At 46.2% G+C, this 27,563-nt stretch overlaps 1 protein-coding gene across 15 annotated transcripts in view; it reads left to right on the top strand.

Moving 5' to 3' along the window:
- Positions 1 to 27,563, top strand: part of SORBS1 (sorbin and SH3 domain containing 1) — a 243,256-nt gene that overhangs the window by 193,075 nt on the left and 22,618 nt on the right. For 14 of the 15 annotated variants that reach the window (XM_068548256.1, XM_068548258.1, XM_068548250.1 and 11 more), the window contains 8 exons: positions 2,635 to 2,684; positions 10,909 to 11,081; positions 13,741 to 13,826; positions 16,834 to 17,001; positions 20,946 to 20,992; positions 24,973 to 25,087; positions 25,230 to 25,355; positions 26,836 to 27,030. In XM_068548256.1, coding sequence (XP_068404357.1) covers positions 2,635 to 2,684; positions 10,909 to 11,081; positions 13,741 to 13,826; positions 16,834 to 17,001; positions 20,946 to 20,992; positions 24,973 to 25,087; positions 25,230 to 25,355; positions 26,836 to 27,030 — 960 coding nt within the window. Of the gene's footprint in view, positions 1 to 2,634; positions 2,685 to 10,908; positions 11,082 to 11,613; positions 13,078 to 13,740; positions 13,827 to 16,833; positions 17,002 to 20,945; positions 20,993 to 24,972; positions 25,088 to 25,229; positions 25,356 to 26,835; positions 27,031 to 27,563 lie in introns of all 15 variants that reach the window. The other variant, XM_068548243.1, reaches the window with a different exon arrangement.

Genomic DNA, 27,563 nt, shown 5'->3' with positions numbered 1-27,563 from the left:
ACGTTACGGCCTCTAAGTGTTCAGAAGAGGGGGAAATCTTCCAGGAAATCAGGGAAGACTTCTCAGGAGTCGGCCAGGATCTTAAGGGATTGATGGAATTTAGGTACATGGCGAAAGTGGGGGCCATCCATTTGAGGCATGGTAGAGAGCACAAAAGTGAACGTGTTTAGGATGGATTCAGGAATAAAGTAGATGAATTCATCTGTAATAGAAAATTTGGGGTGATAATAGTGGAAGGCAGGTTTGGGAAGAGAGGGTTGACCCTGGGTTGTAGAGACTCCAAAAATATGGTTAAAGAGATGGTTGATTTTGCCCTCAAGTCAATGATGTAATTCAGGACTAGTGTTTTAGGAAGGTTAGTGTCCTCGCTCTAGAGAGGTTGAACTGAAGGGATAACCTCCAGTTGGAGGTTGAGAGGTCAAGGAGGCTACTGTAGCAGTCCAGGCATGTAGGGGTGAGTACTCCAGTGGCACCAGCATGAAGAGATGAGGGTAGATGTGAAATCACAGAGGAAATTGCAGTGGGACATTTTAACTAATCGGTGTGAAGAACAAAGAATTGGGGAATGGGAAGGGGACACAGACACCTGTAGGGTTTTCGCCAGGAACCTGGAAGAATGGGGACATCAGTATGTCACATAAGAAAGGTGGGGAGAAAATCAGTGCAGAGGTAAGGTGAAGAAGGTGGTTTTAGGTGGTTTATTTTCGAGGTGTTGGTTTGGTATCATATAGGGAATATCCAGTACACAGTTGGAAATAGAAAACTAGGTCTCATGAGAGGCAGGGAGGTCGAAAGTCAATCCGAGTCACCTGAAGAGAAGTGATGGTTGAAGCCCTGGGAGCAGGTGGAGACACCCAACCTGGGAGTAGATTACAGATAGAGTCATGCAGAGAGAAAGGATGGGAGACAGGCAGCTACCCATCGGGATGTTGGATGACACAGAACAGGAGGAGGGGCAGGTCAGAGAAAACCAGAGTGAGGAGGAAACGTGAGAGATGGAACAAGTATGAGAGTTGCCCGAGGGGTCCCCCAAAAATAGACTCTGAGGGAAGGTCAGTGCACTTGGTAACCAAGAGGCTTCTAAAAACTTCAGAGGTTGCTGGGTAAGTAGTTGATGGGAGGTAGAGTATGTGGTGAAGAGTCAGGGGAGCCTCCAGGGATACAGCACTGATTGGCAACATGTGATTGTGGAAGGAAGGAAGGGGGATGTTTCCAGAGGACTCAGCAGGGTTGTGCAAAAGTTCTTCCAAGATGGAGACCCACAACGGGGCAGGTGCCAAGACTGGGAGACCAGTGCGGGCCAAGGGGCTGGAAGGATGGGTGTGGAGGTGAGAGCAGTGCCTTCTCAGGAGCAGTGGGGGTGGAGGGCAGAGGAGGGCTGGGGGTGAGCCCCTGACGAAGGCTGCCTCCCCTCTCGTCGTCCTCCCTCTTTCCCAATCTCTTCCTTTTCCTTCTCCTGGTGTTTTCCCTTCTCTCCTTTCCCCAAGTACCTCTTCTCCTCCACAGAGCTTGTTTTCCTTGAAGTGGTCATTAGTAGAGGTAGGAGCTTTTGGTTTTGGTCGCGCTGTGTGGTTTGCGGAATCTTAGTTCCCCGACCAGGGATCGAACCCGTGCCCCCGGCAGTGGAAGCACAGAGTCTTAACCACCAGACAGCCAGGGAATTCCCAGAAGTATCTTTAAACGTTAACTTTTATGTTGATGTATTCAACTAACACATTATTTTTAAAAACAAATATATTGAACCCTTTGCCTTTCTTTCTCCAAGACAATTAGAAACCCTAAACTCTGTAATTATGCTGCTTTTTCTCTGCATAGACTCTTGGTTTTCTTCCTTGTGCATAGGGGCCTGTAATTTGATAACATGTTCCCTCCCGTCACGCTGAAATGGTCATTAATAGGTTTTGTGAAACTGCATTTCTCCCAATTTCCACACTTCTCAATCTGCAGGGGTAAATAAATGATCTAAAAGTACAGTCTTTTAAAATGCATTTTTAAAAAAACATCTTTATTGGAGTATAATTACTTTACGATGGTGTGTTAGTTTCTGCTGTATCACAGAGTGAATCAGCTGTATGTATACATATATCCCCATATCCCCTCCCTCTTGCGTCTCCCTCCCACCCTCCCTATCCCAGTCCCCTAGGTGGACACAAAGCACCGTAAAATGCATTTTTGTATGTTCTGTACCTGAAGTGTTGGGTGACACTCTGGTTGAGGCATGTGGGTGCATGAAGGAGTCTGGTGGGCTTGGCAGGGGCTCCGAGGGTGGGGGGATAAGCTGCTGGAGGGTGCTGTCCATGTCACTAGTGCCTGTTGCCAAGCGGTGGGCCATCTTTCCAGTGGGCCTGCAACTGGAGATAAATGTAAGGAGTGGGGCGTCTCCCGACCCACCCAGAGAGCCCTGGTTGCAGCCACTGGGAGGCAAAAGCCCAGAAGTCCTCCTTCTAGAGAAAGAGCACCGCCTTCCACCAGCACTGAGACTTTTCCAGCCGAGCTCCCCATCTCCCAGAGGGCTTCATCTAAACTAGGAAAGGAAAGGGACTTCTCTCGTTTTCCCCTTGGCTTGAAATATCTGAGTCGAAGTAAGTCATCTACATTCTTTTTTTTTTTTTTTTTTTTTTTTGACATTTACAGAGCTCAGCAGTCAGCCCCACTCCGGAAATTTCTTCAGAGCCTCCTGGATAGTAAGTTATCACTGTTTACACGACTTGATGTATCAAATATCAGAAACGGGAAGAGGCTTGTGTTGCATTTTGTTATCAGTCTAGTGGATTTGAATGATGTACAGTTTGGTGATAAGTAGCAATTATCGTCTTCAAATTATTTTTTTTCTCTTCCTTTCCCAAATGAATTTTGTGTTGATTCGTATTACCTTTGATAAGCTTTTCCCTGTGTTGGCATCTTTACCTTTAGAATGTGTGCTGATCTTTGGGGGAACGGAGTGTGTGACTAAGGCCACATCTGGTATAAAGGCGGGGGTGGGGTGAGGTCCTCGGGCTGGACGTATCACAAGGAAAGATGGGGCCAAGAAGGGGCCAACTTGTCTGATTCTCAGAGACCTTGGTTTATTCCCCCATACCAATTCTTAGAATTCTGCCTGAGTGATGAATGCACACCCCACGCACTTCTTCATGGGGTAACCACCAGACTCCTTTCCCGTCCCCAAACCATCCCAGGTCCTCTGCTAGGTTACTTGCCTTTGTACTTTACTATGCAGCTGTTATCCCAGCCGCAAATGTTTCAGTGCTGCTTCCTACCCTTACAAACATGGTGAATAGCCAGCACTTTAGCTTGTATAAATGGGCCCTAACGGATCCTTCCTATACCCAGTCTCATATTAGTACCTCTTACGGCACTTACTTCTGTTGCTGTATACCTGACTTATGCTCTTGTATTTTTATAACTATAATAAACTATGAACTCCATGAGGGCAAGGACTGCATCTCCACACTGCCTGGTGCACCCTGTACATTTGGGAGCTGTTCTGGGAGGAGCAGCTTCTCATCTCAGCACCAGTATATCATCGTCTGTATCTCATTCTTTGAAAGAGGACAGGGAGGAAAGGCACACTATTACCTGTTCCATTTGGGTTGGGTAAGTCCACAATGAGCAAAGTTCACCTCTTCAAATAGACGCCTGACTTGGTCTGAATGCTGAGTTTATGGGGGCAGATCTTATGGTCACTTGGGCATATCCCACCTATCATATCTTGCCAAAGAAGGCATTTTGCAAGAGTAGTTTCATTTGAAAGTCAGTGAACTGGGATTAGGGTACTTTGGTGAAAAAATTGCTTCAGGTGGCTGGCTGAGTGAATTTCTACCGGATCTAAGGCACTATGCTGAGTATTCTTTTTTTTTTTTTTTTTTTTTTAAATATACATTTATTTATTTATTTTTGGCTGTGTTGGGTCTTTGTTGCTGTGTGCAGGGTCTTTGTTGCTGTGTGCGGGCTTTCTCTAATTGTGGCGAGCGGGGGCTACTCTTCGTTGCGGTGTGCGGGCTTCTCCTTGTGGTGGCTTCTCGTTGCAGAGCACGGGCTCTAGGCGCATGGGCTTCAGTAGTTGTGGCACGAGGGCTCAGTAGTTGTGGTGCGCAGGCTCAGTAGTTGTGGCGCACGGGCTTAGTTGCTCTGCGGCATGTAGGATCTTCCTGGACTAGGACTCGAACCTGTGTCCCCTGCATTGGCAGGCGGATTCTTAACCACTGCGCTACCAGGGAAGTCCCTATGCTGGGTATTCTAATAAGAGCATAAGATGCAGTCCCTTAATAGTTTCAGGGGCAAAACACGCAAAAAATAAATAAATAAACGTTAGTAAATAAAAAGGCAATGTGGCAACTGAGTGAAATAGATTGTAGAGGTTAAAAGTACTCAGAAGGCAGCTCCCACAGGATGCCAGAGTTAAGAGTGCGGGTCTTGAATGAAATGATAATTTTAACGACTTATTGAGCATTTACTATGTGCCAGGCCCTGTGCTTAGCATCGTACATACTTTACCTCATTTAGTCCTCAACATTTCAGGATCAGGCGTTATTTTTTATCCCCATTTTATAGGTGAGGAAACAAGCACAGAAAAGTAGTGTGTGCCCAGGTTCCACAGCTGTGTGTGGCAGAACTACCACCAGAGTAGGAGCAATGACGTTCTAGGCCAGGAGACTGCCAAGATCTGCTGGTGGCAGCAGTAAACTCTCACCTGCACCAATACTGATTCAAAATTGGGTAATAAATGAACCAAAGGCATGCTAGGGTTTACTGTTTTGAGTGATTAAAAAAACAGCTTAACCATTTGTGTAATAGTGTGTTAGCAGGATTGAGGGGGGGACTCATGCAGACTTTTTAAAAGAGCAAATTGCTTTCAGACACTCTGAGTATTGGTGTACTTAAAGATACTTGATGTGTTAATTTACCAAGCACTGTATTTGTATCACGGAAATAGGTCCAGAGACCTCTGTTTTTCAGCCATAGCCCAGCTCTCATGAAACACTTGACAGGAATAGATGAGCTTTTCCCTCCTGCTGTTCTTCCATGTGGGGATTTTTCAGTAATTCAGGCTTGGTTTTCTCCCAGTTTGTTCAAATGAGTTAGGTTTTTCAGTATTTGGAATTGGTGAGGAGTCAACATAAGTGTATCAGTGCCTGATACATATGAAAATGCACAATAAGTGTTTGTTGAATAAATGAATGCATCTGTGAATCTTAATTAACTAGAATCCAACTTGCTTAGCACTGAGGCAGGCTGCTTGTGAACTGAATCTGGCCCCTTTCACTGCATGGACACAAAACACGTGAAAGAAACGTTGGCAAGGCTTGACTTAACCCGAGGGCTGAAGAAAGAGGAGTCACCGATAGCCCAGGATCAACAACTCTGTGGTCACTGGAGAAGTGATAGTGTTGTCTTAAATCTACTTTTACATCTTGAGCAGACTGCAGTTTAGCATTTTATTAGCATGATTCCATATCACAATATTAGAAAAACCTGGGAATAGAAAGGAAGAAATTCACCCATAGCCCCAATACCCTAATACAACATCAGTCCTTCCTCTCAAAAAATATATCTTTCATACCTGTAATCATAGTGTATGTCCCATTTTGAATTTAATTCCCTGGAGTTATCAGATCTATAAGTCAGCGGTGTATTTTCATCATGACTTATCATTTCGGCATTGATTGGCACGAATACATTTTTTTGCCTAACCAAAGAGCTTTACTCTATTTGGCCAGCAGGTGGCACTCAAGAACAAGCTGCTCTTTCCTAAATGGTGATGGTCCACTAGAGAAAACATTATTTCCCTCAATCTAATGTAAGATCAAAACACAAATCATTACCTGAAGAGCTACATGAAAGATTAGAGACTCCCCTGGTCCTTAAAAATGTCAGAAATCTGTGTGCTTGTAGGCATGTAATTTCATAGAATCATTTTTTCTGCTAATATTTATTTGGTGAACAGTGCTAGACACCAGGCATACAATGATTCATAAGATAAACTGCCTGGCCTCAAGGGGCTCAGAGTGTCATTGGGAAATTACACACTTGTACATGACAATCAGAATGCAGTGTGGTAAATTCAATGATGGGACCCAAGAAGGAGTAAGCACCTCTGTTTTGGGGAGAATGGAAGAAAGGTTTTATAGAGCAGCGGCAAATAAAAAGTGAATGACAGTAGCATTACATTATAAATACAAAAAATTTTTTTCATGCAGTACAAAAGGCTTTAAGATTGTCTAGACTCCCTTCCCCAAAGTCTAGAAACAGTTACTTTCTTTTTTTTTCTTTTTTCCTAAAAACACCAAATGGTTTTAAACAGTGAATTCATGAGGCTGGAATTTTTTGTTTTGTCCTCTGTTGAATCTCCACCTAGGAGAGTGATTGACACTTAGTAGGTGCTGAGTAAATATTTGTGGCATGAATAAAATCAGCAGTGGAATGACAAATTGAGATCTTCTCTAGAAATATCATTGGCAGTGATTTGCAGATATGATTGGAGGGAGTCAGGGCTGCAGGCTCGGGGAGTGGTGATGTGCTTCCTGCAGAGGTATAGACGAGTGGTCGTGAGCAGTCCCGGGAGAGAGAGAGCAAGATTAATGTGAGCTGTGTCAAGGGCAGGGAGTAAGCAGGACCTGGTGACTGCTTAGGTCTGGGGAGCAAGGGGAGGGAGAAGGGGGTTGATTCCCCTGGCTTTCTGGCTTGGGTGAAGGAAGACAGAGGAACAGAGCTGGGGTTGGTTTGGGACAGGTTGGGTTTAAGATGCCTGAGGACCATGTAGGTGAGGACGTCTAGAAGGCAGTTAAATGTCTGTGTCTGGAACTCAAAAGAAAGGTCTACATAGATTACGGATTTGAGCGTGGATTTCATGGACAGTCTCTTTGCACCTTTTAGTTTTGCAGATGAAAGAAATTGAGGCTGAGAGAACCAGATTGTTTCCAAGTTTTTAAACAGAGTGGATTTGCCTCAGCAATCACATTCCTTGTTGGAGCCGGGCTGGAATCACAGCCTGCCAGGACCCTGCCTGTCTCCTCCAGAGCCCTCCTGGTAGCATGATTGAAACAATTGGGCCTAAGATGATTGCTCTCTTCTCTCACTTTACCCTTTCAGTGAGTGTGTTTTTATTGAATCCCCCTTGAAACTCAGCAGCCAGCTCTGCATCTCAGCCAGAGGGTGAGTTCTCCGCACTGTCCCCCCTCTCCCCACCCGGCTTGCTCTTTCCGAACCGAAAACAGCTCAGCTCAGGCTACGGAGGGCTGAGCTTCTGAATTTGACTTGTTTTGTGAAGCAGTCGGGGGCTGCTAGTCCTGATCGGGCCTTTCTCCATCAGCCTGGCTCGTTTTCCCATCTTCTCTGATCTGTTTGAACACAGCAAAGACCCAGGAACTCTGTGACCTTCTGCAAATGCCTTCACCCCTCTGGTCCTCGGTTCTGGGGACAGTGGGACAAATGATACGTCTTTCCAACATTAGGAGGTCTGATGGAGATGATATATTTAAAAACATTGGTCAAGAGCTTTTAGATACTGTTTTGAAACAAGGAGCCCCTCAGTTGCAAAGTGTTACACATGTGGAAAAAGCATGTTGGCTGTGGTATCAGAAAGAAAACAATTGGCTAGAGCAAATCCATTCTGAGAGGTTTCCTGAGTGCTGGTTTGTCGTTCTGGTGGGGAAGCAGGAAAAAATGGTGATAACGGGTGGAGTAAAGCCAGAGGTGGGGTAGTGGCGGGAGGGAGGGAGGTTCTGACAGCTGGTGCGGTAGAGGCGGTATGGGGTCAGGCAGCTGGTCACGGCCGAGAGTCAGCACCAAACAAAGTGAGGAGGAACTAGGGAGGATTGGGTGGGAGGTTCTGACTGAGGCTGAGGCAATTCAAGGGGAAGGACAGCAGAATAGAAACTGCCGTCAGGCACTCCCCCAGTGCCGAGGGGGATCTGGTAACCCCAAACCAAGGTGAGCAGGGCTTTAGAGACTGTCCCCTCCCAAAAAGGCTATTGGTCCGTGAGCCTCAAGGACATCTATGCATGGATCTTAGTTGAGGTTGTACAAAAAAGGAGAAACATGTGGTTAAACTGAAGGACAAAATCAGAAAATGCAACCAAAAAGAAGAGGGTGGACGGTGAAGGGGAAATTTAGAAAAGGGGCAGATTTGTTTTTCATTGTGAAATTCAAACTTAAAGCCAGTTTAGAAGAGCTTACATTTATTTAAATTGGCAGATAGTGCCACAACCTTGCAAGTCACCTTTAGGGGTCCTCCAGCTCTCTAGCAAGAGGTGACAGTTTTTATTAATCAGAACCTGGGTGGTGTCGGTGAACGCCACCTGCAGGCAAAAGCAGGAGAGCCAGAAGCAGCATGGGTGCAGCCATTGTCCCAGAGCCTGCGGGAGAGAGTGGGCACCTCCCAGCAGGGACCAGGCGGGCACCAGTAAGGACAGCCAGCCTGAGCTCAGGCCGTCCTAATTCCCTGTAGTTTTTCTCTTTCCACCCCTCCGATGACTCCATGGTCACTGATTTCAGGAGCTAAGAGCCCTCAGTGAATGTGATATAATCCTTATACTTGTAAAAGAATTTTTAAATACATAATTTCGCAAATCAAAGCATATCCTTAATCAGATCATATGTGCCAATTTTTACTTTCTGAAAATGTGACCTTTTATTCATTCCACAGATATTTATTGAGCATAATCGTGGCCGAGATAGTCTAGTGGGCACCTGCAAATAAAGAGTGTTTCCCCATCCTGACCTTTCCAGAGGCCTCTCTCTGAGACACAAACCCTGGAGGGCTGCGTGTAGACTCACTTCATTCACATGCCTTTTTTTTTTTTTTTTTTTTTTTTTCTTTTGGCCATGCCGCTGGGCTCACAGGATCTTCCCTGAGCAGGGATTGAACCCGTGTCCTCGGCAGTGACAGCATGGAATCCTAACCACTGGACCACCAGGGAATTCCCATCATTCACATGCTTTTTGTTCTCAGCTTTGAGGGTTGTTTTTCTTTCCCCTTAGATTCCCAATAATGTTCTCCTGTCTTGGCCGAGGAAAGGGGAAGAGATTTGACCCCCTGACCTAGGCCAGAGATAATGAGGAGGGGCCTGGGAGAGCCCTGATAGCCTGGCAGTCCCCTGAATAGAGCACGTGAAGCCCTTAAAGCAGTGGCGGGCACATGGCAAGGGCCCAGGAAGTGGTGGTGACTGGGAGGGGGTGTTACCAGTGCTAGAAGCAATGGAATTGCTCCGGGGAACTTGCCTACTTTGAGGTGGAGACGTTGCCTGTCCTACCACAGAATTTCCACCTCTTTTCCACTTCTGACTCCTGGCTCTGGATACGCTTGTCCCGGGGGTGCATTCGTGGCAGGTGGCACTCAGCAGTGATGACGCGCACGGAGCTCCAGCATTCTTAAGCCCTGTTTCCCCGTGATGTGCGAGCCTGGGCTCTTGGAAGGTGCTGCCTCCTAGGTGGTAGGGAAATGTTAGAGTGGCCGAGAGTACCGTCGGTGGTGCCCGACGACAAGGTTCAAGTTCCAGCGCCGCCCGTCTGCTGACTGTACCAGCTTTGATGAGTGCCTGACTCTCCCGGTGCCTCGTATGGGGAAAGTAGGACCGTTCGTGGGAATTAAAGAGCGAATGATCATCGGGCACTTAGCACATTGCCCCGCACATAGGCCATCTCACCAAGCAGGGTGTACGGCTGCTGTTGCCGTCATTGTGTGTAACTCTGGGGACCCAGAGTCTGCGGGAAGCATAAAAATGACTGTATGGTGATGCATGGATAGAAGGAAAGAGACGGACAGATGTATGAGGAAGCAAATGCAGCCCAGCGTTCCTTGTAGAATCTAGGTTGGGGGTGGTATATGGGTGTTCACTATTGTAATTCCTTAAACTTTTCTTTCCACTTGATAATGTTCATAATAAATATTGGGATGAAGTAATTTCATCAAGCTGTTTACATCTTTAGAGCTGGAAAAATTCCATATTGATACTGGTAAATGGAATTTGGTAGAACTGAAAAGCAGCCTAGCAGGAGCCTGAGTGCTTTTGTGGAAAAGGGGTCATCACTGATCTGAGTGAGTGTGTGTGCACGCGCGTGTGCGCGTGCCCACATGTCAGTGTGTTGGTGGGGGAGGGCATAGAAAACCGGAATTAGGGGAGGGGGAGGGTTCAGTGAGTAAGCGCTCTTAATTTTTTCTGTGCCCCACCTCATTCCAAAAAGGATTTGTGGTAACTTGCAAAAATACCTAGACTTTCAACAAGATAAAAATAAATGAAGGATGTAAACAAGCAATCGTTTATACTCATAATACATGTCTTAAGGTGCTGAATACAAATTTTGAAAGCAGTGAATGCGATAAGAATACATAGAATCCCAGCTTCCGGTTGCACCTGGGGGCTGATTTTCCTGGAGACCCAAGGCAGCTGGGCCACCTCCTTTCATTGTTGATTTTAATGCTCCATTGGTCAAAGCGCTTGTGAGGAACAACCCAGAAAAATAATCCAGGTGGTGGACTTGAAATGGCCAACTCTGGCTGGCAACATGTCAGAAGCTCCACTCATGTCCTCGACGGTCCCATCTTGTGTGCAACCGCTGGGCCCCCAGAGCCTCCTCCTGTCTGGCCCCCCCCTCCTGCCCTCCATCCCCAGGCAGTGTTTCTCAGAGTTATTCTTTTAAAACACAAGGCAGTCATCTCAAATAGAGCACCTTGCTGTTTAGACACGATTCCTGAGCATTCCGGGGCACCTGTGGGCCTGCCTTGTCTGTAGAGCGCTATGTCTAAATAAGAATGCCCTTTAGAAGGGACGGTGCTTGGCTGGGATGCCAGGAAGTGCGTTTCCTTGTCCTCAGCTGGTAATGTGCTTTTTTAGAAAACTGTTAAAAGTACTAAATCCTACTCTCTCTTTTTTTTTTGTCTTCTCTCTTTTAAAATTTCATTGTTCTCAGTGTATATTCTTCCAACTTCCACGCGGTGAAGAGGGAATCAGATGGGGCTCCCGGGGATCTTACCAGCTTGGAGAATGAGAGGCAGATTTATAAAAGCGTCTTGGAAGGAGGAGATATCCCTCTCCAGGGCCTGAGTGGGCTCAAGAGGCCATCCAGCTCGGCCTCAACTAAAGGTAACTGGGCGAAGCCTGCAGGCCTCTCGCCCGTCCACACGGCTATCAGGATATCTCTCGCCCATCCACACCCGTTCCTGGGGTGATGGCAGCGAGGGTGAACCTCCAGCTACTGCGATAAGTTTTGACTTGTTCAGATCCATTTCCAGGCCACTGAGCCCTCCTAGTCCCCTCCCCTAGTTTCTCACCGGCCATTTTTCTTTCTGGTATGAATAGTTTCCCTTCCTTTGAACCCCAACCTTGCTCTCCCTGAAGCATCTCTCTCTTTTTTGTTCTGATTCCCTTTTCTTAGAAATTAGCTGAGCTTTTCCTAATTCTAGCAGGGTGGCCATTTTTCTTTGCATCTTTGCACCTGCTTTGCAGCACAGATTATTTTGCTTCCGGACATCGACTGGAAATTAAAACAAAAAACAAAAAACCCCTTATGACAAATGAGCATGTTACCTCTCCTTTTTTTTTTTTTTTTTTTTTTTGTAGCAGCTTTCAGCTTTAACCTAATGGGTCTGTTTATTTTATTCTGCATGCTTTCCAGTGGATCATAAAGGTGGGAATGCTCACATGATTTCTTCATCTTCAGTTCATAGCCGAGCGGTTCACAGTAGCAGTGCGTTAGGCCCCGGGTGTAAGCACAAGAAACCCCTGTCCGCTGCGAAAGCCTGCATTTCGGAAATCCTCCCCTCCAAGTTCAAACCCAGGCTCTCTGCTCCCAGCGCTCTTTTGCAGGATCAGAAGAGCGTCCTGTTGCCATCCGAAAAGGCTCAGAGCTGTGAGAACCTTTTTGTCTCGGTTCCTCTGAATGATTCCAAAAGAGGCCTCCCCCTGCAAGTGGGGGGCAGCGCGGAGAACCTGCTCGTGCGCTCCCGGCGGGACTACGACGGCAGGTCGAGCAGCACCATGAGCCTGCAGGAGTACAGCACCAGCGCCAGGAGGCCCTGCCCACTCTTGAGGAAGGCTGGCCCGCAGTTCACCATGCTCTACCGAGATATGCACCAGATCAACCGGGCAGGCCTCTTCCTGGGGTCCGTCTCCTCCTCCAGTGTGCGGGATCTTGCCTCCCACTTCGAGAGGAGCGGCCTGGCGTTGGCCAGGGGCGAGCTGGGCCCCAGCCAGGAAGGCTCGGAGCACATCCCCAAGCACACCGTCTCCTCCCGCATCACAGCTTTCGAGCAGCTGATTCAGCGGTCCCGGTCCATGCCGTCGCTGGACCTGTCTGGAAGGCTGAGCAAGTCCCCCACGCCCATGCTGGCCCGGAGCGGCCTAACCTCTGCCCGCTCGGCCGAGTCCCTCCTGGAGTCAACCAAGCTCCGGCCCAGGGAGGTGGGTGGGCTGAACGCTGGGGGCATCTATGCCTCCCCGGCGTGTAGCCGGATGGCGGACCCCACCTTGGGCTTCAGGGGCCTCGTGCCTTCCGATCCGCTCTCCGCCTGCTCGGACGAGCTGGACCGCTGCTCAAACGTCTCCAGCGACAGCCGAGAGGGCAGCAGCGGCAGCGTTCACGGAGACTTCCCCAAACACCGCCTCAACAAGTGCAAGGGCACCTGCCCGGCCTCCTACACCCGCTTCACCACCATCCGTAGGCACGAGCAGCAACAGACCTCCCGGCGGCCCGACTGGCGCCCGGATCCCAGGGGGGACAAGGGCACGCTCCTCAGGAACATCTACCTAATGAGCCCCCTCCCTTTTCGGTTGAAAAAGCCCTTCCAGCATCCCCCCAGACAGCTTTGTCCCGGGGACTTCTCGGGCCAGAAGCCAGACCCCCCAAGTCAGCCCCATCAGGACGAGCCCCCCTCCGGGGGGAGGCCCTTGGTTCCCAGACGCCTGTCTTCCCGGCACACCATGGCCAGGCTGAGCCGGATCTCAGAGCCCCCTCAGGAGAGACCCGCGGCCCCGGAGGTCTGCCTGACGGCCTTTAGTAATGGGAACTCTCTGCCGTGCTCAGACCACAGCCTGGATAGGAACAACAACCCCCAAAGTGAACTGGGAACGTCCCTCGGAGGTGGCCTTCTGTGTATTTGCCCAGTCTCACCTCTCCCATCTCTCCACTCCGCTTGCTTTGTTCCCTCCTCCCGTGTGCCCTTGGTGCTCATTTTCTGGTCCGTCCTTTGTTTTCTGTTTGTTTTGCTTGGCAATTAATCATGGCTCATAGTGGCTGCACTTCTTTAAAAAACAGATCCCCCATGTCATTTAGACTAACCACCAAACTCTGTTTCGAAAGAAAAATTGGCCGTTTAGCTCATCTGAGAAATTTGTTCATTTGAACTCCTGAACCCCTTGCAGTTCACACCAATCCCAATTCACCCTGAGGTTTTTTGAGAGGCAGCCTCTCTCGGTGGCCCTGTGTATGTGTGTGTGAGTCTACAGTGTGTGTCCCTGTAAGATCCTGCACGCCTCTTAATAGGGACACTTTTCAAAGACGGTCCTGTCTTTGCTCACCTTTTGCCTCTGATTAGTTTTCTTTGTATGAAACTAGTTCACAAGTAAATCCAAAAATCGGGAGGGGGAGGGCATTTGGGTTTTTTTCCTTCAGAATTTGCATACGGACCACCAAACAACGACGGTACAAACTTGATATTTGTCATGGATGAAAGGTGAAATCTTTTCCCAATCTGGTTTCCCACTAAATCTTTGCCTGTTTTAACTTTACTTTATTGTTTTGAAGATTCAGAATCACCAAGGCATTTTATACCAGCTGATTACTTGGAATCCACAGAAGAATTTATTCGGAGACGTCATGATGATAAAGAGGTAATCGCCCCCTTTGAAATCTCTTAGCTCTTGTGCAGATAAAAATATGAAGGAAGTAGACATTCAGGGAGGTGACATGGCCTAGCAGTTAGAAGCAAACATTGGGATTTTCACAGGTGACTTTTTATATGACATGAGCTCAATCACTCCTCTTTTAGTCCACTTTTCCGAAGAGTAGGACTGATTTTCCCCAAGGTGCTAAGTTCCAAATGCCAAATCTGCCCGGGAGGTTCAGAAAGAGGTTGCCCACCACTGCATTCAGTGCCTCTTAAGGGGAACCTAGAGTCCTTCCCCCTAACCCCCGCCTTATTACTCTCCAGGGAAATCCATCCTCTATTGGCACAAAGCACAGTTCATATTGAGAAATGTGCAGTAGGAGAAAGAGGAAACTGAAAAAGAATAATGCCCATGATACGTTTTATAAAAACAGTTTGAAGAAGTTGCCTTTAACTCAGAAGGAGAGAGATACCCCAATAAACGTTGATAACCCCTCTCCCCCAGAACTTCAGGATATAGACCTTGTCATGCAGCTACTGAAATGTCTGTACTGCAGTGATCTGACTGACGGGGCCAGGAAAGGAACGCGTTCTCTTGGGATTTAGGAAGAGGTAGTTCTGCACATCAGCTAAATGGGCAAAATCACAAGCTGCTGTTGTGATGAAGTGTTATTACGAGGCGTGTTCTCTAGACTTTGCATTCCCAGAAGAAAGGGTCCTATAGCTCAAACAAGCTCTGATGAGTGTTTTCTTGCAATGAAGAGATGGAAAAATTGCTTTGAACCTGGTGGCAGCAAGGGAAGGTGTTCATGTGTATACAACTCTGTCCCTTTCCCTGTAAAGTCTGAAGCCCTTTTTCTGTGTTGTGCTGTTTTGCTGAGGTGGTTTCAGAGCTTAGGGGGATTTTCCTTAAGGATTTAGGGTAAGGCTGACATTGAAGAGAGCCGGAGGGTAACAGTCATTGCTGCCAGCTAGAGAGACAAAGGACGAATAAAACCACAGCTCTGCCCTTCTCCGGGCACAATACAGACAGTGCTCAGTAAGACATTTGCGCCTGTCTGTGAAAAGAAACAGGAGGAAGCATTTGATGGACAGAATTCTTTGTGATAACAAGGTGAAAAACTCACAATGGATGTCCATCTGGCCACAGAGCAGACTCCTTTTTGTCACTGTCACTGAGATACAAGATTCTACCTATCGAAGCCTGGCCTGCTATGGTGAGGGAAGGTGACATTCCATTTCAGGAGTATAAACCCTAGCATCCAACATGGAAGGTTTTGTGATAGAATTCTTGCCTACCACATAGGAAGCAGATTTTACTTTGCTGGTTTAGCAGTTCAGAGGGTGAGCAGCTTGTTTCCTGAATAACGCTGGCTCACAGGTCCTTGGGTCTTCATCCCTGTTTTTTGGCTTATGTGTTTCAACTATGGGAATGATGGATTTGCTGAGGTCGGATTCACACACTGGGTAGGGAGCTCTGCTCCGTTTGCATCTGTCCATTCCCATCGCTACAGAAACAACTCACATGTCCCAGCTCAGGGAATGCCAGTCCTGGCATTTTTCCATGCAAGTGGCTTATTATTAACATTGATGATAATGGCATTTCAGAAAACAAGAGCCTGTCAGTCCTGGAAGGGACATTAGTGGTCATCTGGGCAATTCCCTTGTTTTATCCAGGAAAGGACTGCCACAGGGCAGTGGCTTGCCTCGGGCCACATAGCCAGTTACCTAGTACCAGAGGCAGAGCTGGAAACCAGGGCTCTGCCGTGCTTCACAAAGCACTTTCTCACGTCTTTTCTCATTTAATCTTTACCACAACTTACCTGAGCTCTGGAAATCCCACAGCCATTTGACGAGTTATTGCTTTATTACTGGTAGACCCTGGAGAAGAATAGAAAAATGGGCCCACAATCCTTTGGGGCTAGGTGTCACTTAAGGCATTTAATTACCAGCTGGGAGAAGACTAATGCTTTATTGAGAATGCTCAGAATGATCAGTTCTAATCAATGCTTTCCTGCAAAGAATATTAATCCCAGGAAGGTATGATTGGTATGGAGTAAGAAAACACATTAAAATTCTCTTCCATAGGGTCCTTCCGGTAGGCAATGAGGACATTTAGTTAAATGGAATGTTGTTTAATTATTTTAAAAGGCCTTTAAAGGTAGAAATAGTTGACTATTTCCTTAATTTAGGAGAGACTATTTCTTCTAAACCCAGGTACCATTATTCTTAGTTTATCTCCTATATTTATAGTCTACCTCATTCCCTTAAACTCAGTTTCATTTCACCTAAGGGAGAAATAGTTAAGTAGGAAGTACAAGGTAAGTGATGCTTTCTGTCAGTCACATAAATAGCCTTTGGTGCACGTGCTGAGGCCTCCTAACAATTGTACTCGGAGGAAGGGTTGGCTGGCCTAGGAGAAGGGGTGCCACGTTTTCTGAAATGGGTATCTCTACTCTCTTGAGCATAAAGTAGCAGGAATAGGAAGCACAAAGATGACCTGCTTGCCATAGAACCACACAGTAAAAGCCCACAGCAGTTTTAATAGCCTGATTTGAGCAGGAGGAATCAGCCAGCCCTGGTCCCACTATGGGAACTCATCACTGCCTGAGCGAGGGAAGGATAGCACTTCCAGCCTCCCACCATGCTCCATGCTTGTGAATGCTCCAGACGGACCCCCTGGATGCCCTGGCCTTGGCCGCCTTGTATGAGGAGGCAGGAGGCTTTTGGCTGAGCCGGGAGGTAGTCTGCAGACAGCGTAACCGAATGGGACCCAGCATTCCCCGCATCCCAGTGTTCCCCCGGTTTCTCCCTGCAGCGCTGTCTCCTCCCTACACAGAGCGCACATGGGTGGTCACAGCGGGAACCTTGCAGTTGCGGCCATAAAGCCCCTCCAACATCTGTTTCCTCCCTATTGACCCAGCACCTTTTTCCTTAGTTGTTTTTGTTGGCAGTTTTCCAATACCCTGGACCAGATGATTCACAGCCCATTTTATGCAATTTCATGGCAGAAACTTTTAGCGGACCAGAGACGACTTAAGCGTGAGCAAGAAGAAGCCGATATTGCAGCTCGACGCCACACGGGCGTCATTCCGACGCACCATCAATTTATCACTAATGAGCGCTTTGGGGACCTCCTCAATATAGACGATACAGCAAAAAGGAAATCTGGGTCAGAGGTCTGTTTTGGTCACCTCGATCTGCTGCTTGACCCAAAGCAATATTTGCCTTCCCTCAGCATTGCCCTCTGTAGGCCAGATTACCTCTCCAAACAGCATCTGTCATCCTGGCTTCCCTTAGGCTTGCTTTGGCTCTTCTCTGGCTGGTCGGTGGACATGATTCCCATTATGTCCTGTGCTCTGTATGTCCAAGCATGCCTGGCTGTGGGACCGGGATCTGCTGGCGCACATCCTGAATGCATGCCTTAGAGCATCGGCTGCCTTCATGAGTCTGGTCTTCTCCATCTGCATTTTATCATGAGACTGTGTTGCCTGTGCACTTTGCTTAGAAACCTATACCTTAGTTCATATGCATAAGTAGCTATGGTGTGGACAACTACGAGGTGGTTCTTTGAAGAGATGGTTTAGTGCAACTCGTATTACATGTAGTACTGCCACTTGGTATCCTACGATGATTTAATTGACTGAAGTGTTCAGTAGAGCTGAAGCCTCACTGAGGAATTTTGAAAGCCAAACCGTTTTGCAGTTAGGGTGAGCCATGGAGGGTAAGAGCTCTCTGAGAGAGATTTCCTTTGTTGCCTTAATTTTGACATTTCTCAGCTGAAATTATGAAACTTAATATTATACAAGGAACAAAGAAGTACAAGCCTTTGAAGTGATTTTATCCAGGCCTTGGCCTCCCGCGTGAAGGTCAACATATTGAAATTCTTGTGCTGGCCAAATGCTGCATCTTGCATCAGCGTTTGTTTTGCCACGTGATCCTTAAGTAGCCCTGCTGAAGATTAGCTCCTTTCAGGGAAGCCTGTGTGTCTGGGGCTTGGGGAGGATTGGGGAAATGGGGCAGTGACACCAAAGTATATACAGTTGTATAATCGTTCAGTGTAATAGCCAATTAAATATTCATGTCTCTATCTTTTGAGTGACAGAGGAACCACTGGCTGTTCATCAAATGGTTTGGGTTTTGTTTTCTTTTTTAAAGAAATAGAAGGTGACCGTAACAAAGAGAGAAAAGGGGGAACCAGACTAGAAGATGGAAAGCTGGGGAGGGGAAAGAGACTCTAAGGTGATAGAGAAAAATAAAATGTAATAAGGAGGAGGCAGAAATTAGCAGGAGTTACTCAGATGCAAGTGAAGGACAACTGCCAGCCCTCAGCATTCCAGCTCCTCAATACCACCCTGTTCTGAAGGCTCTAGTGATGGGTTATCCTCATTCCCAGGCCTACCTGGTTGTGAGTGGTGGAGAAGATGGGAACATGCAAAGGCACCCTAGGGCTGCCTACCCCACATGTAGATAATATATGCAAATGAAATGCAACCAGGGCACAATAACCATGGACAGAGGCAGGCAAACTCTGCCTAACCTGCCTTGCCTCCCTTCTAGAGCAGAGGTTCTCAAACTTAAGTGTGTCACAATCCCCTAGATGCTTGTTAAAATACAGGTTGCTGGGCCCCATCCACCAAGTTTCTGATTCTGGGGCGGAGCCTGAGAATTTGCATCTCTGAGCAGTTCAGGGACCACATTTTGAGAATCACTGCCCTAGATGTCGACTGACAGACATGGGACAATAAAGACCAATGAGTCCCACGTGCACCAGGCTATGTAGATGTACTTCTGTACCATTCAGTAGAATTTGGGTGACCACTAATTTGCCCAGAACCCTGTGAGGGGATAGAAACAAGACTCAGACTGTGCCTTTGGGAAGCTGGCAGTCTAGTGGAGAGGCACCCTCAGAACTGTTACCTCTGTCGTAGTAAGTAACACAATGCCTTGGGAACCAGAGGAGGAAAAGATAGATTCAGCCTCAGGAGGATGGAGGAAGATGAAGAAGGAGATGATGCTTTGTACAGGCAATATGACTCATATAATATGTCTTAAGAGTTCAGTGGAATCAGTGTTTCTCAGTCTTGAATAATGTATGGATTCCCTTTGATGAAAAAAAATTTTCACCAACCCGATTGGGTTGACCTAAGCCAATTTACAAATTAAATAGTAAACTGTACACCTATACAATTTTTATTTAATAATTATAAATTTAATTGAGAACTGATTAATATTCATGTCTCTATCTTTTGAGTGACAGAGGCACCACTGGCTATTCATCAAATGGTTGGGTTTTATTAATTTAATTGGTTGATATAATTTTGCCTGAACTCAGTTGCTGCTCAGAGTGTGAATATCGTGCTATTTTGGTATAACTTTTTTTAAAGTTCATACAGCTTTACAGCTGGCTGTCAACCAGCCCCCCCACCCCCCCCACTTTTTTAAATTGGAATCACTGAAATTTTTGTGCTTAAAACGTTGGTCATTTGGCCTTCTCTTGTGAACTTGTCGTTTATCATTAACTCCACATTTGTTCTTTTCTTATTGCTTACAACTGTTGAATTATGCTCTTTGGTCACAGGCAGGCATTGAAATCTGTGACATTGATTATAAGGTCGTCATTCAGTTGACTTCTAATATGTATGGTAGATAGATGGAAACATCACATGAAAATGCACAATTAAAAAAAATTCCTGTGGAGAATTCATGGCCTTAAAGAAGATTCCTATAAGACCCCAGCTTGAGGAACCTGGAAATATGGGGCATTTCACTAAGGGATCAGGATCTAAAACTAAGCTTGATGAAGCTTCTAAAAACCATTTTTTTCCTCACATAGAGTCTCCCATTTTTCCCCTCTGCTTTGCCCATGCCTTCTAATATTGAAGAGGAAGTATGTAATTTAATTTTCATCACATTGTTTCTCTATACAAGAAAGTTATAACCGTTGAAAAGGTTGGAGCTGCTCATGGCTGGGGCAGCATTATACTGGCAGCTGTAAACAGCTTGCTCTCATGATTTCTCCCCTCTATCTGTCTTTTTTTAAAAAAAATTCCCCACTTTTACTGGTGGGAAAGAAGGATGTACAAATAAACATGGTAAGTAAAAGGGAACCTTTTGCTCTCTTTGTTGGAATTGGAGATGAAGAAATTCCAGACAGAGAAGGGGTGTCTAGACAAGGTGCAGCAAGTAGATTTGCCTGACTGGGACAGGAAAAGTGTCATAGGAGATAAAGGCAGTTAGGTATGAGTGGGGAGAAATGACCCAAAGGCCTTAACCCACCTCAGGAATTGAGAGTTGATCTGAGGGACAGTTGAGAGACTGGGCCAACTTCAAAGCAAGGAAGAGATGTGATGGAGGTATTTGAGGAATGTTATTTGTGCTCCTGAGTGACAGTAGATTAGAGTGGAGAGAACTGAAGTCAAAGGAAGCTTTGTGCCCGTGGGAACTAGAGGTCAGACCTGAGTGGGGTTGTGGAAGGGACGGAGGGAGGGTTGGCATGACTTCATGACAGGCTCGATGAGAAAGTGGAGATGGGGGCTGTGGGTGACTTCCAGGCTTGGGGGTGTCTAGGAGGAGAGGGCTACCTAACAAGAATGGAAGCCTTGAAGGAAGAGCGTGATCTCAGGGCTCGCTTTATCTGGCTTTTTGGATGATTTCACAGACCTTGAGGAATATGTGGAGTTGGAGGTGATGTGAGAAGTCATTCAGGGTTCATTTACTTGCAGGTCATAATTTAAGTCAGGCAAAGAGAACATGTTCCCCAAAGACTAAGACAGTAGATAAGGAATGTCTCAGGACTGCTGGCTGGGTTTTTTGTTTGTTTGTTTTTTAAATAGTGGTGTCAGCCTTGGGGACCAGCATTTCCGCTTTAGGACTTTTCTAACCATCTCTTCCCCAAATCTGCCCCTCCGTAGGGAGATCCTCACACGTGGCATAGCTGATAGAACATCCGCGTAGTGTGCTCTGCTAAGGTCAGACAGGTAGATTTCTGCCCAGATTTTGACACCAGAGTAAACTGGTTAGGGTGGATTTTTCTGCTTTGCTTTCCGGAAACTTGTAAACGTGTGTCCTTTTCATTATACATAAATTGTGATTTTAACTTGTCATTGTTTCCTGTGTTTAGATGAGACCTGCCAGAGCCAAGTTTGACTTTAAAGCTCAGACACTAAAGTAAGTGCCACCAGTCATATTCATTTATTTTAACTGCCTCTTTGAAACACAGAAGTTCACTCATAGAGAAGAGTGGGAGAAAATAACAACAATAAGAAACAGTAGTTTTTACATTTTACTATGTGCAAGCACCATTCAAAGTACTTTACGTATGTTAACTCATTCAGCCCTCATTGGAACCCTGTGGGGTTGGTGCTATTGTTATTTCCCTTGTAGTAATGGGGAAACCAAGGTTCTGCAAGGTTAAGGAACTTGCCCAAGCTGGTCAGTGATGGAGTCAGGATTCAAATCCAGGTAGCCTGGTGCCAGAGCCTGGGCTCTCACCTCTGTGCTGCCACCTCCTATGTAGGGACTCAGTTTGCTTCATTAAGTGGTGGCTTGATCCGACTTTCTCTATGGAAAGAACCAGAACCAGTCTCTAGAAAGATAACTTTGCCAGGTTTGCTGCAACATCCCAAGAGATTAAAGGCTCATATGAACCCACAGGAGACCAGCATTTCTCTAAGTATGTTCCTCAGAGTGCTGGCTCTGTAAATATTTCTCAAATAGTGTTCCATCATAGAAATGAGTCTGGGAACCACTGCATCCTATGTCTGTACCTCCTGCCCCTACTTGAAGAGAGACTTTGCTATTGACATATTAACGGCTCTCTAGAAGTTTCTCAATAAAGAAACCTAATTAGCTGATTTAGCCAATGTTACCTAAATTTAGATGACCAGAAAACCTTTCTACTTTCCGTAGAATGAAATTTGAGAGATGACTGGGTTCCTAGAGGAACTTGCTCACTTCATATCTAATTATGGATTAAAATGGGCTGTGAGTTTTCACTGGCAGCAGTGAACTGCAGCCATCCTGCTGCCCTGGTGATGAAAGGGGAAGGAAAGCCCTCCATCCTTGGACGCTGGGAAATGCCGTGTGGAGGCTGCTCAGCTGTGGTTCCGATCTCCTGCAACACAAGATGAGTGACTAGCCTACTGTTTCCAGAACTAGGCACAAATCTGGTGCATTTGGCTTTGCTTGTAATTACTCTAGTGCTTTAGCTTGTCACCTAATGAGAGGTGGTGGCATCATGTGCTGGGTTGATTATGGGCTCTAGAGTCAGGAAGTCCTGGGTTTGAATCCCGACTGTGCCACTTATTGCCTCTGATCATGGGCAAATCACCAACCTCTCCACCTCAAATTTCCTCATCTGTAAAATGGGCATAAAAATGCCTCTCTTGCAGGGCAGCCAAGGTAATACTTGTAAGATGTGTTGCATAGTGTAGCAAAAGTGTCCCCCTCCTTTTTTTAAACCAGAGACCTCTGGTTATAAAATATATATATATTTATGTAAATTAATTTTTTAGTTTAATCAAGAAGTAACTTTTCCTCTTTTTTCTTTTTTTTTTTAATTTATTTTATTTTATTTTATTTTTTGGCTGTGTTGGGTCTTCGTTTCTGTGCAAGGGCTTTCTCTAGTTGCGGCAAGCGGGGGCCACTCTTCATCGCGGTGCGTGGGCCTCTCACTATCGTGGCCTCTCTTGTTGCGGAGCACAGGCTCCAGACGCACAGGCTCAGTAGTTGTGGCTCACGGGCCTAGTTGCTACACGGCATGTGGGATCTTCCCAGACCACGGCTCGAACCCGTGTCCCCTGCATTGGCAGGCAGATTCTCAACCACTGTGCCACCAGGAAAGCCCCTCTTTTTTCTTTGAATTGAGAAAGTTCCATGTAATCATTGAATGGTACTGTGATATTACATTTAGCTAGATTTCATTTAAAAATCCTCGCAAATAGAACAGGTGAGAAGGCTAAGATAGACAGAACTCATCACCGTTTACCAACGTTGCTCATGCTGGGGAGAGGGCTCCTTCCTCCTGACCCAGTGCTTTCATTGTACCACGTTGCCTCCCAAGAACAGTTAATAAAACTTTTTAAAGAGAAAACAAAAGATCCATAGACTTGAATATTTTAAACATCTCCAGTCACTGGGTTCTGTTTTCCTCCCTAGTATGTTACTCAGAAAAGTGTTCTGTGGGAGCGCTTGTTTCAACCAAGTTAAACAGGTTTCTGTCCCACAGGACTTTCTCCAAGCTTCCACTGTGCTAATGTACATGGTGACACTCCAGAAAAGATCTAAAGTGCATCATATTATTGTTTCCCAAACCTTGTTACTACCAGACCTTGCCATGTGCCTAAGTGACCTGCGAGTCACTTAGGGTGGCAGAGTTTGGAGCCTGCAGATCTCCAGCAGGGGTGGATATTCTGAGGGTTCTGCTCATCTGTGTGTCCATAGTTGAGAGTAAATAGAGGGGAGGATTCAGAACTCCCCCAGGGAGGGCTATGGCAAGAATTTGGCCAAAGACCTTCTTTCTTCCAGAGATAAATGTCCCAGATCCCCTTCACAGGCCTCTTTAGGGTTAGAATCTGCCTACCAGTGCAAGACCCACACAGGCTGCCTTGTTCTCTCATCCAGCACAGTGCTGACTTTGTGTGAGGTTTTCCAGATGTGCCCCTTTGTTTAGCCAGCACCCCTCACGTACCGTGGGACTTCCTGGCACACTGCAAAGCAGGCACACCCCCTCCAAACTGCAGTCAGAGTCCTGTCTTTCCATGCGGTTGGTTTGAGGCAAATGGAAAAGATCTAGGTCATTTTTTCTTCTTTTTTGGCGGCGTTGGGTCTTTGTTGCTGCACGTGGGCTTTCTCTAGTTGCGGCGAGCGGGGGCTACTCTTCGTTGCGGTGCGCGGGCTTCTCCTTGCAGTGGCTTCTCTTGTTGCAGAGCATGGGCTCTAGGTGCGCGGGCTTCAGTAGTTGTGGCACAAGAGCTCAGTAGTTGTGGCTTGCGGGTTCTAGAGCGCAGCCTCAGTAGTTATGACGCACAGGCTTAGTTGCTCCATGGCATGTGGGATCTTCCTGGACCAGGGCTCGAACCTGTCTCCCCTGCATTGGCAGGCAGATTCTTAACCACTGTGCCACCAGGGAAGCCCCGTTTTTTTTTTTTTTTTTAATGCAAGAAAATTTCAAGGTACAGTTTTTGTGTTGCTTAAAATTTATCTTTCTCTCTCAGTTTTTAAAATGGAGTCCTGGTTAGCGGTTAACATATTATTGAGGCAAACAAAGGGATGTATATGGAAAAGTTGAAAAGGGGCATGAAGAACATTTGAAGGAAAATCCACTTTTCTTTCCAAGATCCCTTTTCCATGTTGAAAAGAAAGTGAATTAACATTTACTGAGTGTTAACTATGTAACAGGCACCATGCTAGGTGTTTTATTTGTAGTTTGTTGCTGAATTCTCCAACAACTCTGAGTTAGCTCCTATTTTCAGATAAAGAAAGTATCTCAGAGAGATTAAATATCTTGCCCAAGGTACCAGAGCTGGTAAGTGGTATAACTGGGTTTTGAACCCAGATCTGCCTAATATCAGAGCATTTCTACTGCATGATGATGGATGGATGGATGGATGGATGGATGAATGGGTAATGAAATGAATGGTGGATGGATGGCTAAACAGATAGAATGATAAAAGGACATCAGTATGTCACAAACAATTTGAGGGTAATTTAAATGTCATGGGTAATGAAGGCATGCATTTCTAGGGCATAGAAGAGGGTAGTGAAAGTATCTAGAAGGAAACATTTTTCATTAATGAACAGCAGCTAAGACTGCTGGGTGCATCACTGTGTGTTGCATAAATATTCTGAGCATAAGACAGCATTGACAAAAAATACATTGGGGAAACCACAACAAACTAATAAGGTGTCTGAGCACTTTCAAGTGGTTGTCAGTTTGAAAGTTAACCTTCATCCCACAAGACTGGAAAAATGCCAAATATGCTGCAGTTTCCTGAATAGTGGGGTTCTCGCATCCACATGTGGAGCCGCCTCTTCTGTAACTTGTCCCCTTTGACCTCACTCGAAGTCTCCTTTTGCTAAAACATGGGGCATCTTAATCTTACCCACATTGGGACATCTGGTAAGATGCTGTGACCCTCTGTCCACAGGGAGCTTCCTCTGCAGAAGGGAGATGTCGTGTACATTTATAAGCAGATCGATCAGAACTGGTATGAAGGAGAGCACCACGGCCGGGTGGGGATCTTCCCCCGCACCTACATCGAGGTACTCTGGCTCTTTCTCTTTCTAAGGAAAAGCCTGGTCATGCCCAAAGCACAGTTCATTTAACGTGTGTTTTGTTTCCTCCTTTCATTTCTCTGCTTTCTTCTCTTTTCCATTCTCCTTCGCCTCTTTTTTCCTTTCTCAGCTTCTTCCTCCTGCTGAGAAGGCTCAGCCCAAAAAGCTGGCACCAGTGCAGGTTCTGGAATATGGCGAAGCTGTCGCCAAGTTTAACTTTAATGGTGATACCCAAGTAGAGATGTCCTTCAGAAAGGTAAGCTGCCCTCTCATCCCACGCCAGGGGGCCCCGCTGGGTGGCGCTGTCATCGCGGGGATGGGGCACTGCAGCGGTGGCCATTGTGGTGAGGCTGTCGTGCCCCATCAAGGATTGCGCTGAGGGCAGTTGGAGGATTTCTGCCATGAAGTATTAAAAAAACAAGCCCTACACTGAGTTCACTAATGAAAGGTCCATGATTTCTGGAATCACAGACCTACCTCTTTTATAAACCGTATTCAGTGTTTATCGAGCACCTAGTAATGTGAGAAGTGCTGTGTTGGTAACTAGGTGGTACAACATTAATGTGGAGAAAAGGAAGTCCAGGAGAAGTCTGAGAAACTTTGAAGCCAAGAGTCATAGGTTATCAGCTGTGTGGCTTTGGGGGAGTTAAGTAATTGTTCAGAGCTGCGATTTTTCATATGTAAAATGAAGACAAATGGCCCTCTTCCAGAGCTGCTGTGAGAGGATTTAATGAAACAGCCTCAGTGAAGCCCCCAGTGTGACACGTGGCATCTAGTTGGGGCTCACTGAGCAGGAGACGACAGTGTTATCATTGCCTTCAAGGTGCTCATGCTTATTTTGAACAGAGTTAAGCTGTGCAGAGACACTGCCCTTCCCACGAATTCAGACGCTCTCTTTACATGCCAAAATTCTCTACTGGCTGAAGGTATTCAAGTTACTAATTTTACTGAGGATTGAGGGAAGTGAGCTTATGCCTTGGGAAAAAATGAGCCAGCTTATAGAAAAGAGAAACAGTGGAAGCAACCTAATTGCCCTACATCAGGAGACCAATAATTAAACCATTATATGTGTGTACAATAGAACATCCTGCAGTGGGCCATTAAGCTGTGCACCGCCAGGAAAAACGTAGAATTCTATTTCTTGATAAAGAAGGAGGTTCACTGTATGTTATTGAGTATAACAAAGCAAGTTGGAAAGGGGAATAGAGTGCATATTCAGTTTTCATAAGAAAAAAGTATGTGCAAGTCTAATTCACATGGAATTATCTACACCAAAATATTAACAGTGGTTACCCCCAAGTGATAATATTATGGTAATGATTATTTTCTGCCTCATGTTTATGTTTTAATTTTTCTGTAATAATACAGGAAAAAGAATTACATAAAAAAAGAAAAAGAACCCCAAAAACCTTTACCTTAGAGAAGAAGATTGGATATCTGTCTATTTTGCATTAGATGAGTCAAAAGTACTACATTTGCCTGTTAGCTTGAGAGAATGAGTCTGACCTTCTCCTTTACCAAAATATGTAAAGACCAAGCTTAACAGCCTCCAGGTATCTCTAGTGCTGTTAACATCTCCATCCCAGTGATAACTAATTCCATCCAGGTCTAGCAAAGAAGGTTTTTCTGAACAAAGAATGTAATAAATAATGCAGGAGAGCACAAGGTACAGGCAGGGGCCTCAGACGTGCCAAGGCCTGCTAGGACAAGGACCCTTGCCTTTCTGTGTCTTGCAGGGCGAGAGGATCACGCTGCTTCGACAGGTGGACGAGAATTGGTATGAAGGGAGGATCCCAGGGACATCCCGGCAAGGCATCTTCCCCATCACCTATGTGGACGTGATCAAACGGCCGTTGGTGAAAAACCCCGTGGATTACATCGACCTGCCTTTCTCCTCCTCCCCAAGTCGTAGTGCCACTGCAAGCCCTCAGGTACCTAAGCTTCTCGCCACTGGTTTTCACACTCAGCACGACAAACCTCAGTGCTAATAATAGCACACAGCCCCTCTAGGGTGGTTCTGCAACACTGTGATTAAGAACCATCTGCAGCAGTGCAGAGTATACACACCAGGGTTTGTTTTCACGTGTACAAATGGCATTTTTCAAGAACTTGGTGGGAGAAATATTATCTTGGGGAAAAGGAAGTGCTTAAGGTGATTGCTCTGGGGATAAGATGATTAGGGAGAGAGAAATAAGCGCCATTATCAGCTGGTCCAAAACTGTTCTGGGAGCATCCCTTCCTGGGTGAAGCTGGTTGTCTGGATACCACCACGGTCCCATACATACCATGGCCAGTATGGTTCTCTTAGTCATCTTACTGGTCAGGATTGGCCTGTAGAAGACAAAGACTGACAGAGAGAATTTCATGTGCTCATCCTCAGACATATAGACTGGATTCAGAGTATTCTTTGCAATCAAGAACCGGGTTGGAAAAGGAACTTACAGTGTCTCTGTCTATACTGGGC

This window comes from Eschrichtius robustus, chromosome 7, assembly GCF_028021215.1.
Source record: "Eschrichtius robustus isolate mEscRob2 chromosome 7, mEscRob2.pri, whole genome shotgun sequence".
Classification (NCBI taxonomy): domain Eukaryota; kingdom Metazoa; phylum Chordata; class Mammalia; order Artiodactyla; family Eschrichtiidae; genus Eschrichtius; species Eschrichtius robustus.
Note: the sequence above shows the minus strand (reverse complement) of the source record. Positions and strands in the feature narration are given on the sequence as shown.